At 44.3% G+C, this 13,474-nt stretch overlaps 8 protein-coding genes across 8 annotated transcripts; 1 reads left to right on the plus strand and 7 right to left on the minus strand.

Annotated features, from left to right (window-relative positions):
• Positions 1 to 772: 772 nt before the first annotated feature.
• On the plus strand, positions 773 to 2,332 carry O0I10_012242 (uncharacterized protein; the record flags this gene model as incomplete). The annotated part of the gene is made up of 7 exons (XM_058492186.1): positions 773 to 792; positions 1,062 to 1,407; positions 1,462 to 1,566; positions 1,617 to 1,818; positions 1,874 to 1,989; positions 2,073 to 2,136; positions 2,190 to 2,332. 7 exons carry the CDS (start codon positions 773 to 775, stop codon positions 2,330 to 2,332), a joined length of 996 nt encoding a protein of 331 aa, XP_058337049.1.
• A 233-nt stretch (positions 2,333 to 2,565) lies between these two features.
• O0I10_012243 (uncharacterized protein) lies at positions 2,566 to 2,880 on the minus strand (the record flags this gene model as incomplete). The annotated part of the gene is made up of 1 exon (XM_058492187.1): positions 2,566 to 2,880. The coding sequence occupies one exon, from the start codon at positions 2,878 to 2,880 to the stop codon at positions 2,566 to 2,568; it is 315 nt and encodes a 104-aa protein (XP_058337050.1).
• A 3,551-nt stretch (positions 2,881 to 6,431) lies between these two features.
• O0I10_012245 (uncharacterized protein) lies at positions 6,432 to 6,948 on the minus strand (the record flags this gene model as incomplete). Its single annotated transcript, XM_058492188.1, has 3 exons — positions 6,432 to 6,613; positions 6,682 to 6,742; positions 6,811 to 6,948. 3 exons carry the CDS (start codon positions 6,946 to 6,948, stop codon positions 6,432 to 6,434), a joined length of 381 nt encoding a protein of 126 aa, XP_058337051.1.
• Positions 6,949 to 7,404: 456 nt separating this feature from the next.
• Positions 7,405 to 8,406, minus strand: O0I10_012246 (uncharacterized protein; the record flags this gene model as incomplete). Its single annotated transcript, XM_058492189.1, has 2 exons — positions 7,405 to 8,240; positions 8,292 to 8,406. The coding sequence occupies 2 exons, from the start codon at positions 8,404 to 8,406 to the stop codon at positions 7,405 to 7,407; spliced, it is 951 nt and encodes a 316-aa protein (XP_058337052.1).
• A 135-nt stretch (positions 8,407 to 8,541) lies between these two features.
• O0I10_012247 (uncharacterized protein) lies at positions 8,542 to 9,565 on the minus strand (the record flags this gene model as incomplete). The annotated part of the gene is made up of 2 exons (XM_058492190.1): positions 8,542 to 8,846; positions 8,956 to 9,565. The coding sequence occupies 2 exons, from the start codon at positions 9,563 to 9,565 to the stop codon at positions 8,542 to 8,544; spliced, it is 915 nt and encodes a 304-aa protein (XP_058337053.1).
• Positions 9,566 to 9,597: 32 nt separating this feature from the next.
• On the minus strand, positions 9,598 to 10,095 carry O0I10_012248 (uncharacterized protein; the record flags this gene model as incomplete). Its single annotated transcript, XM_058492191.1, has 1 exon — positions 9,598 to 10,095. The coding sequence occupies one exon, from the start codon at positions 10,093 to 10,095 to the stop codon at positions 9,598 to 9,600; it is 498 nt and encodes a 165-aa protein (XP_058337054.1).
• A 199-nt stretch (positions 10,096 to 10,294) lies between these two features.
• On the minus strand, positions 10,295 to 10,540 carry O0I10_012249 (uncharacterized protein; the record flags this gene model as incomplete). Its single annotated transcript, XM_058492192.1, has 1 exon — positions 10,295 to 10,540. The coding sequence occupies one exon, from the start codon at positions 10,538 to 10,540 to the stop codon at positions 10,295 to 10,297; it is 246 nt and encodes an 81-aa protein (XP_058337055.1).
• A 774-nt stretch (positions 10,541 to 11,314) lies between these two features.
• Positions 11,315 to 11,834, minus strand: O0I10_012250 (uncharacterized protein; the record flags this gene model as incomplete). The annotated part of the gene is made up of 2 exons (XM_058492193.1): positions 11,315 to 11,456; positions 11,521 to 11,834. The coding sequence occupies 2 exons, from the start codon at positions 11,832 to 11,834 to the stop codon at positions 11,315 to 11,317; spliced, it is 456 nt and encodes a 151-aa protein (XP_058337056.1).
• Positions 11,835 to 13,474: the final 1,640 nt, after the last annotated feature.

Consider the following 13,474-nt stretch of genomic DNA (forward strand, 5'->3'; position numbering starts at 1 on the left):
AAGTTGATGGTACCTTTTCACAGTGAATGCTGCTCCGGGCCGATGCCTTACAAATGTGAAATTTATATATAGTATTTAGGTGCTTCCGATCTATATGCAATAACCACTTTACATGTATGTTGCAATAGTGGCTGGCGAGCGATGAAAGCCTATGAAAAATGATTGGTTATTTTGTAATAAAAGTTGGACAAAAAGTTGGACAATGATCATTTTTGCTTGTAGTGCCTGACCTAGTTAATAGATTGTTCTCCAATTTGGTACACCGACGTCTTCCACATGTGGTAATGGATGATAATGATTTCGCGGAGTTTTGGATGGCTACAGAAATTTAGGCTGTTATATCAGATTATATGCTCCACAATACCATATACTATAATGTGCAATTCTCTGTATTCGATGTAGAAAAACTTTTCCAAGTCACAATTGTCCAAACATTCATCTCCGATGTAAACGCTATAAAAACAATCATTTTGCACTTCACCCGGTATCGATGGACCACTGCATTGATGAGATATTAAAGAACATTGTAGACACCTGTGAAGTTTTTTCAAAAAGAGTTTTATTGAGTTTGTGTAAAAATATTACCGAGACTCGAACGGGGACCATACATATGCTAAGCTAGAATGATGGCCACTAACACATAACATACATATTGGTGTTAGATCCATATCCAAAAGCTGAGGGCAACCACCAATTTAATTGGTAGTTGAGGTAAAGTAAGTCTATATGATTGACTTGCCTTATATAGACTTTTTTCTTTTGACTCGGTGGAATGACTCGGATCCATGTTATGTAAGATTCATTAACCATAAATAGCATAGTTTAGTGGCAGCTGAAGCTTCTTCAAAGAGTATAAAAAGGGATTATTTACTTAAATGCTCCCATGTCCATTTACTTTTTTATTTCACTCACTCAACTATGTCCAGAATCCCATCCATTCCATTTCATCAAAACGCGCATGCCAAACCTTTGACCTTTTGGGAGCACGCAGAGCACCGATGCAGCTAGCAGGTAATAGGCAACATTGGTTAAGATTATTTGGATGCTAATGTGTATATTAGATACCTCTTTGATCAAGCGGTTTTCTATACTGAGGAATCTGGTTATGTCGTTGAATGCCGCAATGGAACCCCAATGCGTCTTGGTCGTTCTGGTGCTCGTGGTCTGGTTTGGCGCTGTCCTCTTCGTAATTGTTGCAACCGTAGCCAAAAACCAGCACGTTTGGATTCTTTCTTTTATAGATTGAAGGCTCCATTAGAGCGTAATTATGGTGATTTACCTTTTCTTTATGGCGCGTACACATATGACCCAGCTGGATATGATGACTGGCTTGAACGCTCGGACATTGCGTACCATCACAAGGCTCTACTGTCAGTGGAGCAAGACCTAACTATGGATGACGTAAAAGTTGGTATGTAAAGGCAATGTGGGTAGTATGCATGTTAATTAGTAGCATTATAGGCGGAAAGGATCCCCGAGACTGATGAACGAATTATCGTGGAGATCGATGAAAGCAAGTTCGGGAAACGCAAGGATAACCGTGGTCATCCCGTTGATGGCGTTTGGGTCAGGCGGTGTTCAACGCACACCGGAACGCAAGGCATTCATGATGGTAGTGGTTCAAGATCGTAGTGCTCGACATTGCAGAAGATTGCCAAGCGATTCTCGTGTTGAAAGACTCTCACATCAACACCGATTGCTGGTCAGGATACAATCGTCTTGATGAAATACCTGATATGAATTATGTTCATTTTCCTGTTAACCATTCGGAAAACTTCGTTGATCCAGTGCATGGTACTCATACAAACACGATTGAAGGTATGTGACTTGGTTGTTCTTGTCATTGTTTCTTCTAACCAAAGGCTTCTGGTAGGTACTTGGAATGGTATCAAGCAAAATGTCACTGCGCGACATCGCACAAAGAAGATGATGCCTTGGAAACTGGTCGAATTCATTTGGAGGCGCAAGCACGATGACGACTGCGGGGTGGTATCATGAAAGCGTTAAGTTGCGTGCGCAGTAACACCGCTAATGGGTCCGAAGATCATCCACCCCAATCATTGTTGACTGAGGTAATCGATCAAGATGGTCAAGATGAGGATGGTTTTGAAAGTCTTATCAATACTATATTGGAGGGTAAGTTCGAGCTCCTTTTTTACTTTTATTCATGACTAAAGTTATATATATAGATCATCATGAAGATGGTCACCGACGTCGTCGACGACGTATTGATGACTTGAGTGATGGCAGGTGCTCAGCTTATCAGATCAACTTAGTGATGAATCATCTGATGAGGAAAGCGATGATAGTGGATGAGGAAGCGATTATATAGAATAAACATTTTGATAGTCACATAAGTGATCTCATAAGACCATACACTGCCAAACTGTAGCTTTTTATAAAGTACATGATAGCGATCCAGCATATATAATAGCCTAATGCACACATTGCGGAAAATCGAGGTCCGCCAAATTTCGTGACTTGGCGAGTAGACTTCGAAACGAAAGATTCCGATTGATATACATTTCACCGCAGTCACATTGCTGGGGCCGGAGATATCAACGTTTAAAGATCCCAACGCGAACGTATCTTACCCATTAACCCACGTGGTCTCCCATGCAAGTAACGGAGCCCATCGCGAATGTCATTGTATGCTGTCTTGTCCATGGCTAGCCAATCTGCAATCGAAAGACCCAAATCCATTGACAGCAATTGGCTCCATATATCCTTCTTTCGGAGTGCAACGGGTAATCGTCTAGGCGGACGGCGTTTTCGGCGGACCTTGGTTGATGAAAAGTTTTCACCGGCAAGTTGTTTTGCCGCCGCTGAGTTGGCTGCACGGGTAATTGGACCTTTTCCCGTATTTCTTTTTGCTGCCATTGTCGACGATTCAATTCCTGCTTCCTCCGCTGTTCTCTTTTGCGCATTATACACCTCGACCAAATTCACCGATGTATCTTTGGCGGAGTCTTTTTCTTTCTTTTGGTTGGGGTTTTTTTGTTGGGATTGGACATTAGCTACCCCATTCACTGATGCCCATTGCCTTTTCCCGCCTGGGGGCAATCACTAGCACGGTATCCTTCTTCCGCACAATTGAAGCATTTAAATGGCTTCCATTTCTTGTTTGGTTGTTGAGCCTTATCCACCAGGTTGATCTTCAAAGTGCGCATGCCTTCCACCAATTCAGAAAGAGTCGATCCCCAGGTATCTGATGCCACGCTTCCCTTGCTAGAGCCAGCACTGCTCATCTTCTCTTGCCATGGGCGATGACCAACATCAGCGGTAGGCACCTTTTGTGATGAGAAACCAGGCTTGTGATATTTACTCATCACCAATTCGATCTTGCGTGCTTCTCGAACAACAGCATCCCAGGTCTTTGGTAATCCATTCTTTTCGAGTTCAAAGGCAATGTCAAACTTCAACGACTGCACAAGGCATCGAATGTGATATGACTCATCGGTAACATTGACTAGGCGGAACAATTCTTGAAGAGACAATGCCACGTCGTCTACCGTTTCCTCATCACCTTGCTCTCGAGTTTGGATTTTGGCCCACCACTTGTCCTCCAAGGAGGCTGCGAATTGCTTTTTGAATCTTTCCTCGAACTTGGCCCAAGTAAAAACCTCCTCTTCAATGGAATCCCACCAAAGAGCTGCTCGCCCCACCAAATGAGAAGAGGCCACCAACAAGATTTCTTCATCCTTGAGCTCCAATCCTTTGCGAATACGACCCAAATGCTTTAACCATGTAAGGGGATTACGATCATCAACTCCAGAGAAGTCCTTGGGTTCCTCCAGAAACTTGCTGATCTTGGATTTCCGGCTGAATGAGTCTTGTACGGAACGTGCTTCGTTCATGATTTCCACCTTGCTGACACCAATTGACACTAACGGTACTTAGTTTTTGAATGTTTTCTCCGGGTTGACTGGGTAAATTGATATTGCCACCTCATTATCAAACAATCTAACGATTCAATGCTCGAATGCTTAATTACAATAAGATACAGAATCCATAAATGGCTAATTGCCATATCCTCAAGCAGAGGCAACACAAATCAAATCAATCTTAAGGTCAGGATAAGCTTATTATCTTCATTCGACGTTTTTATACTTTTCTAATGGCTCTATCTAGCGGATCTATAGGGATGATGATGATGGTCGCGTAAGCAGGTGGTACAATGATAATCGATGCAAGGACCAGGATCGGGTAACAGGTATGATGTCATTAGAAAGCAAGAAGATGTTGGATATGGGCTCACGTGAGCACGAGGCAAGATACTACCAGGATGATTATAGGCATTTTTCTCATTAAGGCAAGTTTGGACTGGATCATTCGTACAGGGTGTGTCAAAATGAGACGAACGGCACAGTTCTAGTTCTTGTTCCGGCCTTGTAGGTTCTTGATGAAAACGATTATGCAATTACTTCACGAAAGCAACACACAAACTCAATGATAAACGACAAATGTATACGCCAAGGTTCTTCAATCAAAGATACAGGATTTCCAAGATGAACAGGACATGAGGATAATGATTTCGTGGTTGATGTATATGGTTTCGTGGGTGATGATGTTTTTTTCATGCATAATGATATATATGAGTTCGTGTGATGGTTTTACTCAGGGCTACGCTTTTGGTTTCGTGGGTGATGGTATTAACTTCGTGGGTAGCGCTTTTTATTTCACTCAGATTCGTTTATGCTCGCGGATATTGGTTCGTGGAGGATCATTTATTTTTCGCGCAAGATCATTTAATTTTCGCGGGTTGAGGAAATGGTTCGTGGAGGAGTCTTTTAACAATGGGGAAGGCGAAGAGAGGTTTTCATACAAAAAAAGTCGAGTACAGCTCACTGGCTCCCCCATTGTTCAAAGACTCTTCCACGAACCATTTCCTCAACCCGCGAAAATTAAATGATCCTGCGCGAAAATTAAATGATCCTCCACGAAACCAATATCCGCGAGCGCTAAACTACATGAATCTGAGTACGAAATAAAAAGCGCTACCCACGAAGTTAATACCATCACCCACGAAACCAAAAGTAGCCCACAAACCAAAACCATCACCCACGAACCATATATCATTATGCATGAAAAAAACATCATCACCCACGAAACCATATACATCAACCACGAAATCATTATCCTCATGTCCCTGTTCATCTTGAAATCCGTACGCTTTTTCAACACAAAGGTAAACTCGACCAATATGTTTGCTCGCTAATCTCAATACGTGATCAGATAAGATGATGTTTATTCGAGTTCACAGCTAAGTGCTTATATAGTTTTCTATGAGTGACTAGCTGCGATGATATAAAATAAAAATACTATTCTCAGCCACGGGTACATGGATTATTTCAAGGGACATACTGATAAAAGAAATGTGAAACGTGAATAGAAGGGATGAGTCATTGTGATGGAATAACAAGGGAGAACAACAAGGGTAATGATAACAACAAGTAAACAGCATGATGATGATGAGCGATGGCAATGAGGAGCAGGTTGAGATCACGCGGTTGGCAGGGTCGATGGACTTGAATCCCGGCATCCATGGCAACGATTTACGAGGAATATTCTCAATAATCAATCGAACATGAGGCCGAAGACCCGAGATTCCGCCTTCCATGATGAGTAATTTTGGGCCGGACTGACGCTGGACACGCGTAGCTGAAAGAAGTGATGGTAGAAAGTTTGGTTTAATGGTCAACATCCATACCTCTTGCGCAAGATGTATGGGTTCGATTCCCGGGGATTACCTTTTTATCATCAGTGATGTCTATATTTTTGTCGCATATTGTCGTATTCGAATCTGTGCTGGTAATCCAATGGCCAGAATAAAGAATAGACGAATGAAGCTTTTTGCTGATTGAAGATAAGAATAAATATAAGATATGGTTTGTTCATACAAGAGAAAGGGATATTTATAATATTCTAAAAGATAGGCGCAGTATGCGCAGCATGATGATGGATGATGATACAAGTGTTGCGCAGCATGCGCAGTAAAGATGCGCAGCGGGTCATAAAGCTGCTGCGAAGCAGTGTGTAACAAAAGAAGTAGCGAAGATCACGTGTAACAAAAGAGTGATACGACAATACCCTCTCCAGAATAGATGCTGCCGTCCTCGACAAGAAGAAAAGAGAGAGAAGGAGAGAGAAAAAAAATCACGAGGATTGTGCATTGAGTGAAGCTTGTTGACGGGCTTTGAGCACGAAGTGGTGGGGTCATACCAAGAAACGTTGCCGATAGAGGATCATCAACAAAAAAAACAAACGCATGAACATCAATTTGATGTGGATTGGCTGAAGGCGATCTGTGTGGACCCCAAGAAGCAAACTGGTTGCCGTTCATGTCTTGAAGTTGGTAGATGTGGGTATCCAGGTGACGAGCAATGATACGATAAGGACCCTTCCAGTTGTATTCCAAGCTGAACTTGTTTTCATGTCGCATGAGCATGGTCACCAACAGCAAAGACTTGAGGTTTCATATGGGCATCCCAACGAGTCTTGTCACGTGCAGCGTTATCCTTCAAACGTTGTTCAGCAATGGCACGTACTTTACGTAATTCACGAACAGCAGGCACACGTCCTTGAGCGGCTTGTTCCAAAGTGGTATCAGAATCTATCCAAAGGCGAGAGAACAAATGGCCTTAAATGATCACCAGGAAGTTGGGGTTCTTGACCATATACCAGGAAAAAGGACTGAAACCAGTGGTACGGTGTTTATGAACACGACAAGAAAAAGAGCAGGCTGTACAAATTCATCCCAACGATGGATTTCCAGCCGGACATACTTGCGGATCATTTGCTTCAAGATACCATTGCGTGTTCTGCCTTGGCATTGGTGCGAGGATGAAAAGCTGAAGTGAGCTTGTGCTTAACCTTGAGTCGACCCAAATAGTCAGCCAACACCTTTGACATGAAGTTGGATCCACGATCGGTCAAAATTTCATTCATACAGCCAAAAGGTAGCACCAAGTCTTCGTAAATGAAATTAGCAATCGCTTCACCAGACGCAATAGGAACAGCACGTGCACAACACCAATTTGTGGCATAATCCACTGCAACAAGGAGCCAACGATTGCCATTCTTGGTTGTAGGTAATTCGCCAACAAAATCCAAATGCCAACCAGAAAGGAGGGAACATCCAAAGGGGCCATAGGAGCATGATGGGTCTTGCGGTCAGCATTTGCAGCTAATTGGCATTCGGCACATGAAGCTAACCATTCTTGAATACTCCGGTTCGCATGTTAGGCCACCACCAACGCTTCACCATAAGATCAACAACGGTTGTTTTACCAGCATGACTAACCGAGTAGTGAAAATCACGTACAAGATCGGCACGCCGAGTAAACGAAAAACGTAGTCGTTCTTCTTCTTGTCACCAACACGCACCATCCCGAACACCTGCTGTCACGCACCACGAATTTGTCCTTGTGCTGGAGGAGAAGATCCCATGTTGTGGGCCATTTGTCTTCCGGCATTGCATAAAATTTGGGCCAATCCGACTTTTGCACCGACTTGACAGCATAAAGATATTGTAACGCATACTTGATTCATTGGTGACAATATCGGACCATCACGCCTTGAAAGTAAATCCGGGACAGTTTTCCTTTGCCAGGTTACAATGGTGGGATCATACAACTCAATTTCCGCCATCCAACGTGTGAGACGAGGCGTAGGCTTAACTTGTGTCCGGAAATACTTGAGTGGGTTGTGATCAGAGAAAACCGTATAAGGACGTCCTTCAATGAAACACCGCCAAGCTCTCAATGCATGAAGGATAGCAAGCATCTCCTTTCTTGTGCGATAAGATCGTTCTTCATCGGATAACTTCTTGATTCGAACGCAATCGGATGCTTTACGCCATCGGGTCCTTTGTAATAGCACTGCTCCCCACACCATAATCACAAGCATCCGTCTCGATGATGTATGGCTTGTGCGGATTTGCGGTGACAAAATAGGCTTTGAGAAATGCGGGGGCTTTGATCTCGTCAAAAGCGCGTTGGCACTCTTCAGACCAAACAATTGCTCTTTCTTGGTTCCCGTTCCTTTCGTCAAGTCCGTTAACGGAGACGCCATCGCAGCAAAGTCTTGAATGAAACGACGATAGTGCGATCCAAGACCAACGAATTGTCTCACTTCTTGCACATTGGTGGGCACAGGCCATTCTGAATCGCCTTGACCTTGCTTGCGAAGCGTAAGGTTCCCGCTCCAGATACTTGAAAGCCAAGAAATTCCAACTCGGTCTTGTAGAATTCACACTTGCGAAGATTGGCAATCAACTCTCATCCCCAGACGTTGCAACACCTTGCGAACATGCACCTCGTGATCGGCCTTGGTCTTGCTGTAGATCATGATATCATCCAGGTATACCATCACAGTCATCATGAAGTCATTGAGCACTCTATTCATAGTGGACTGGAATAGAGCAGGCGAATTGGTGAAGACCAAAAGGAACTACCAGCCATTCTAAGAGCCATAACGAGTGTTGAACGCTGTCTTCGGGAACATCTTGATCACGAATACGCAGTTGATGATATCCACTTTTCAAATCGAGACTTGTGGAAGCATGGGCACCACCGAGACGTTCCAAGCATTCATCGATTCTGGAGGCAAAGGATGACCATGACGTCGAGTAATCAAGATGGCGCGATAATCGATACACATGCGTAATTCACCGGACTTCTTGCGCACAAAAAGAACAGGTGCCCCCCAAGGTGATGTGTTAGGGCGAATTAGACGTAAGTCTAACAATTCTTTTAGTTGTTTGCGCAACTCGTCCAGCTCCAAAGGGCTCATCTTGAAGGGTGGTCGATTGATTGGTTCGGCATCTCCAGTGTCAATGATATGTGCTAAGCATCCCGTTCACGAGGTAAACCAGGCAAACGGTCTTGAAACACGTCTGAACTCATTGAGCAATGCATCAATAGACTCCTTTGTCAACGTTTCGGGAGGCTTGACATAGCAAAGATAGAACTCGGAGATCCTTTGAGGCGATCATGTCGTTGTAGTTGCCGATCTGAAAGTAGGTAGGCCAAATCGGGAAAGGTGCGTTCATGTTTGGGACGAAGCAAATACTGATGACCATTCTTGTTGATTTGCCAAGTGTCGACATCCCATGCTGGTATTGATCTACAGCTTTCAAACCAGTCGCGTCCGAGGATAATGTCAAATCGGTATCCAACACAAAGGCATCGACGCTGTGCTTGTACCCCGCAGCATCCAACACCAACGTCACTTGTTCATCAATCGACAATGTGTGTCCACCAGCAGTTTCAACAGCACGACCAGGCACCTTCCTTCGAGTTTGACCCATGACCACGTGTGACGAGACATATGAACATGTAGCACCACTATCAATCAGGGCACTTACAACAACACCATTGCAAACAATAGAATACAAAGGTAACTCAGTCTCTTTTATTGAATACAAGGCGTCAATGTAAGCTTGATCCTGATTAACGGCATTGTGGTCTATGCTACTAGTTGTCACCGGTTGAGAATCTTGATCATCCTTGTCATCCAAATCGATAAGCGTTGCTTCTGGGACTTGCGAATCTTGCTGCACCATGTGAAGAGATCTTGAGCGCGGTAAGGATCTCTTCACTCCTTCCGCGCTTTGCCTTTAAAATCGCCAGCTTGTTGACCACGACCAGCACCACGAGAAGACGAATTGGGTTGTGATGGACACAAACGAGCGACATGGCCCATACCACCACAATTGTAACATTGTTTGTCATGCATGCTACTTGTTGGGTGATAAGACCGAAAGCCTGGCTGTCCACCATTGTTGCGCCATCTTTGTTGAAAAGTGGTTGCGAATGACATCAAGATCCATAGGTGCGACACCATCAGAACGCAAGTATTCAGGAGGTCGTGTATCTTGACGAGAGGTGTTGTGTTGGACAACAACTCATGACGAATGTTGCGTGCACTTTCATAAGCCAATGCTATGCGTTGAGCTTCTGCTGATGTTGAAGGGAACCGGGTCACTACATGTGCACGAATGTCATCTTGAAGTCCCTTTGTAAAGCGATCGAGTGCTTCCTCACTGCCGGCAAGTCGGGATCTGGATACGTACGCCACGAAATTGTGCAACATAATCGATAACGGTGCCGGTTTGCGCAACACAGCCAACTTGTCGCGAGCTTGTTAAAGTTATGTATTGAGTGGTCGAAATTCGACAATGATATGCTTGAAAATCAGCCTGAATTTTAGTCACCGCACTTCCATGAAATGATCGTTGCTCCCACCATTCTTCCGCTTCATCCGTAACTTCATGATAGCAAAGGGCACCCATTCATGTTCCTCCAAAGTGGACAGCCCAGAAGGTCATTCCAGTGCGAATCCAACTTTCAACAGCACCTGGTGATCGATCTCCTTGGTAAGTGTCTGGTTCCGGAAGCTTGGGTCTGGTAAAATTGTCGTTCTGTTGGTTGCTTTGTTGTTGTTGTAGGAGCTGTTGCATGCCGGCCTTCATAAGCAACATCATCTGTTCTTCCATGGTAGGTGCTCGTCTCTGCTGTCCTTGTTGTCCTTGTTCCATAGCTGGTTCTTCAGTAAACTTGGTTCTTGTCTCGTGGTAATCTCTTCTTCAATCACTGCCTGGCGTTCGATATTCTTGAAAACTTGCTTTTGTTGAAAGGGTTGTTGCTGGATGGATCGAAATTTTGCATCAGCTACCAAATGTCGTATTCGTAATCTGCGCGCTGGTAATCCAATGGCCAGAGTATAGAATAGACGAGAGATAGCTTTTTGCTGAATGAAGATAAGAATGTAAGATGATGTTTATTCATATGATCGAGAGGGGTATTTATACTATTCTATAATGCGTGAAGGCGCAGCAAGATGGTGGTGTTACGAAGTAAGCGCAGCAAGTGTAATAAAAGAGTCGCGCAGCAATGATGCTGCGAAGCAATGTAACAAAAGAAAGATGGAAGATCACGTAACAAAAGGATGCTACGACACACTGCTCAGGTCGTGATCAAGAATGGCTGCAAAGCAAAGGCCAAGACAACAAATGATAGAAGATGACTTTTTACAAAGAGATAAAGATGATGATTTATTTTAGAATACAACATGTTCTTATATATGTGTGTGGATGTAGATCAAATGAAGGGAAAGGGAAAGTGTTGGAAGGCTGTGACCGTGTGTGATGTGTAAAGGAATGTTGAGGAACATGGATGGAAACGCGTGATCTGCCAGGTAAAGAGGTGTGTCCGAAAATGTGTCAAAAGGAATGTCATGGAATTCAAGTGATCAAGATCATGTGATCTCGTCAAAAGGATAAAGAAGTACATCCGACAATACCCTTCCGAGATTATTGGTCGTCCTCGATCCAATCGTGTTTGGCGGTAGGGCGAGAAAAAGATGGTTGATGACGATTGTCGGCACGACTTGCAGTGGGATCATACCATGGTTGAGAAGGCTTTGAAGATGTGTTGACAGGCTTGAGGCGACTGCTGCACCCACGAATCATATGCCGACCTACATCAACTAATTTGTAGGTATCAGTGTCGCGGTTACAAGCAACCACTCGATAGGTCCTTCCAATTCAGTTCCAGGTTGACACGATTTTCATGCCGCATTAGCACTAAGTCGCCAACTTTGTATACATGATGTTGCATATGGAAATCCCAGCGATCCTTATCAGCTTGACGATCTTTCGATGTACGGTCCTTGGCAATGGCACGAGCGTCACGTAAACGTTGAAGTGATGGCAAACGAGCTTCTTTGAGAGATTGTGAGCTTGTGTCGGAGAGGTCACGAACAATAAACGGCTTCAGAGGATCACCAGGGAGCACTGGATCTTGGCCATACACCATGTAGAAGGGGCTCATATCAGTTGTGCGATGTTTGCGGATTCGAGCGCAAAAAGAGCAGTATCCAGATATTGGTCCCAGTGATTAACAGCACCATTGACATATTTACGAAGCATCTGTTTCAATATGCCGTTGGTTCTTTCGCATTTGCCATTCGAACGTGGATGATAAGCGGAGGTAAGGACATGTCGAAGCTTTATGCGAGCGATATAATTGGCGCAGAACCTTGGACTGAAAGCTTGCACCACGATCAGTAACAATCCTGTGGGCATCCAAACGTACATCACAATTTCATAAAGCGAAATAGTAGCAATGGTCACAGTAGCTTCAGGACAGCTCTGCGATTGGCCAACTTGTTGCATAATCCACTGCCACTAAGATCCAGTGCCGATTGCCTTTGGGTGTTGGGGGAAGCTCGCCAATGGTAAATCCAGGTGCCATCGTGAGAATGGTGGTGGTACATCAGTCAGTGCATGGGCGCATGATGCACGTCACGGTTGGTGTTGAGCAAGCTGACATTGAGGACACGAAGCAACCTAATTCTTTTATGTCTTGTTCCATGTTCGCCACCAGTAATGACGTTTGACCAAGTGAACAATATTCTTGCCAGCAGCATGTCCAAACCACGATGCAGTGAGTCCACCAAATCGGCACGAAACAGCAAACGACAAAACGCACTTCACGAGTTGTGTCGCCATCCTTTTCATCAGCCTGAATACCATGCTTCTGTCACGGACGACAAACTTGCCCCGTGCTTGTTCAACAAATCGCGCAACATTTCAGGGCGCCGTTCCCTCAGGGAATAATAGAACTCGGGCCAGTTCGATTCTTTGAACCGAAGTCACCGTGTAAAGCGTGTTTTGCCCATATCGGCACTTGTACTTGTACATTGAGGGCCATATCGTAATTTTGATAGATACGCCTGTAATACGATTCTTCTCTTGCTCATTTGTAACGGATCTCAGGTCGTAAAGCCTGGGCTCAGCTATCCATCTTGTAAGCCTTGTTGTGGGTTTGGATTGTGTTCGGAAGTAGTGCAAAGGATGATGATCAGTGGCTACCATAGGGACGACCATCGATGAAGCAATGCCATGTTCGTAGTGCATGAAGAATCAAGCAATTCCTGCTCTTGTGCAGGATACGACCTCTGGGCTGGTGACAACTTTTTCGATTCGAATGCCACAGGATGCATCAAAACCCATCATCACCTTCTTGAGAGAAGGTGACTGCACCACCGCAATCACACGCATCGGTTTCCACAACAATGGTTTATCCGGATTAGGAGCAATGAGAATAGGAGTTGACGACATGCAACTAAGCCAGATGTGATCAAAAGCTTGACAACGATCGCTCCATTCAATGGCACGCAACTTATGCCCTGCACTTTGAGAGATTCAGTTAAAGAGCTGCGATAATATGCAAAGCTCTTGATGAAGCGCCGATAATGTGATGCAAGTCCAACAAATTGTCGCACCTCTCGAACGTTCGTTTGGCACAGGCCATGATTGGATTGCAGCCACCTTGGATTTGGAAGGTAAGATGTAACGCTGATCACTGACATGGAAGCCAATAAATTCTAACTCCGCTTGTTGAATTCACACTTCTTCAAATTTGCATACAACTGGGCCTTGCGCAAACATTCCAATGCTTCAGGCAAT

The sequence above is a fragment of the Lichtheimia ornata genome (assembly GCF_029851405.1).
Source record: "Lichtheimia ornata isolate CBS 291.66 chromosome Unknown scaffold00117, whole genome shotgun sequence".
Lineage (NCBI taxonomy): Eukaryota > Fungi > Mucoromycota > Mucoromycetes > Mucorales > Lichtheimiaceae > Lichtheimia > Lichtheimia ornata.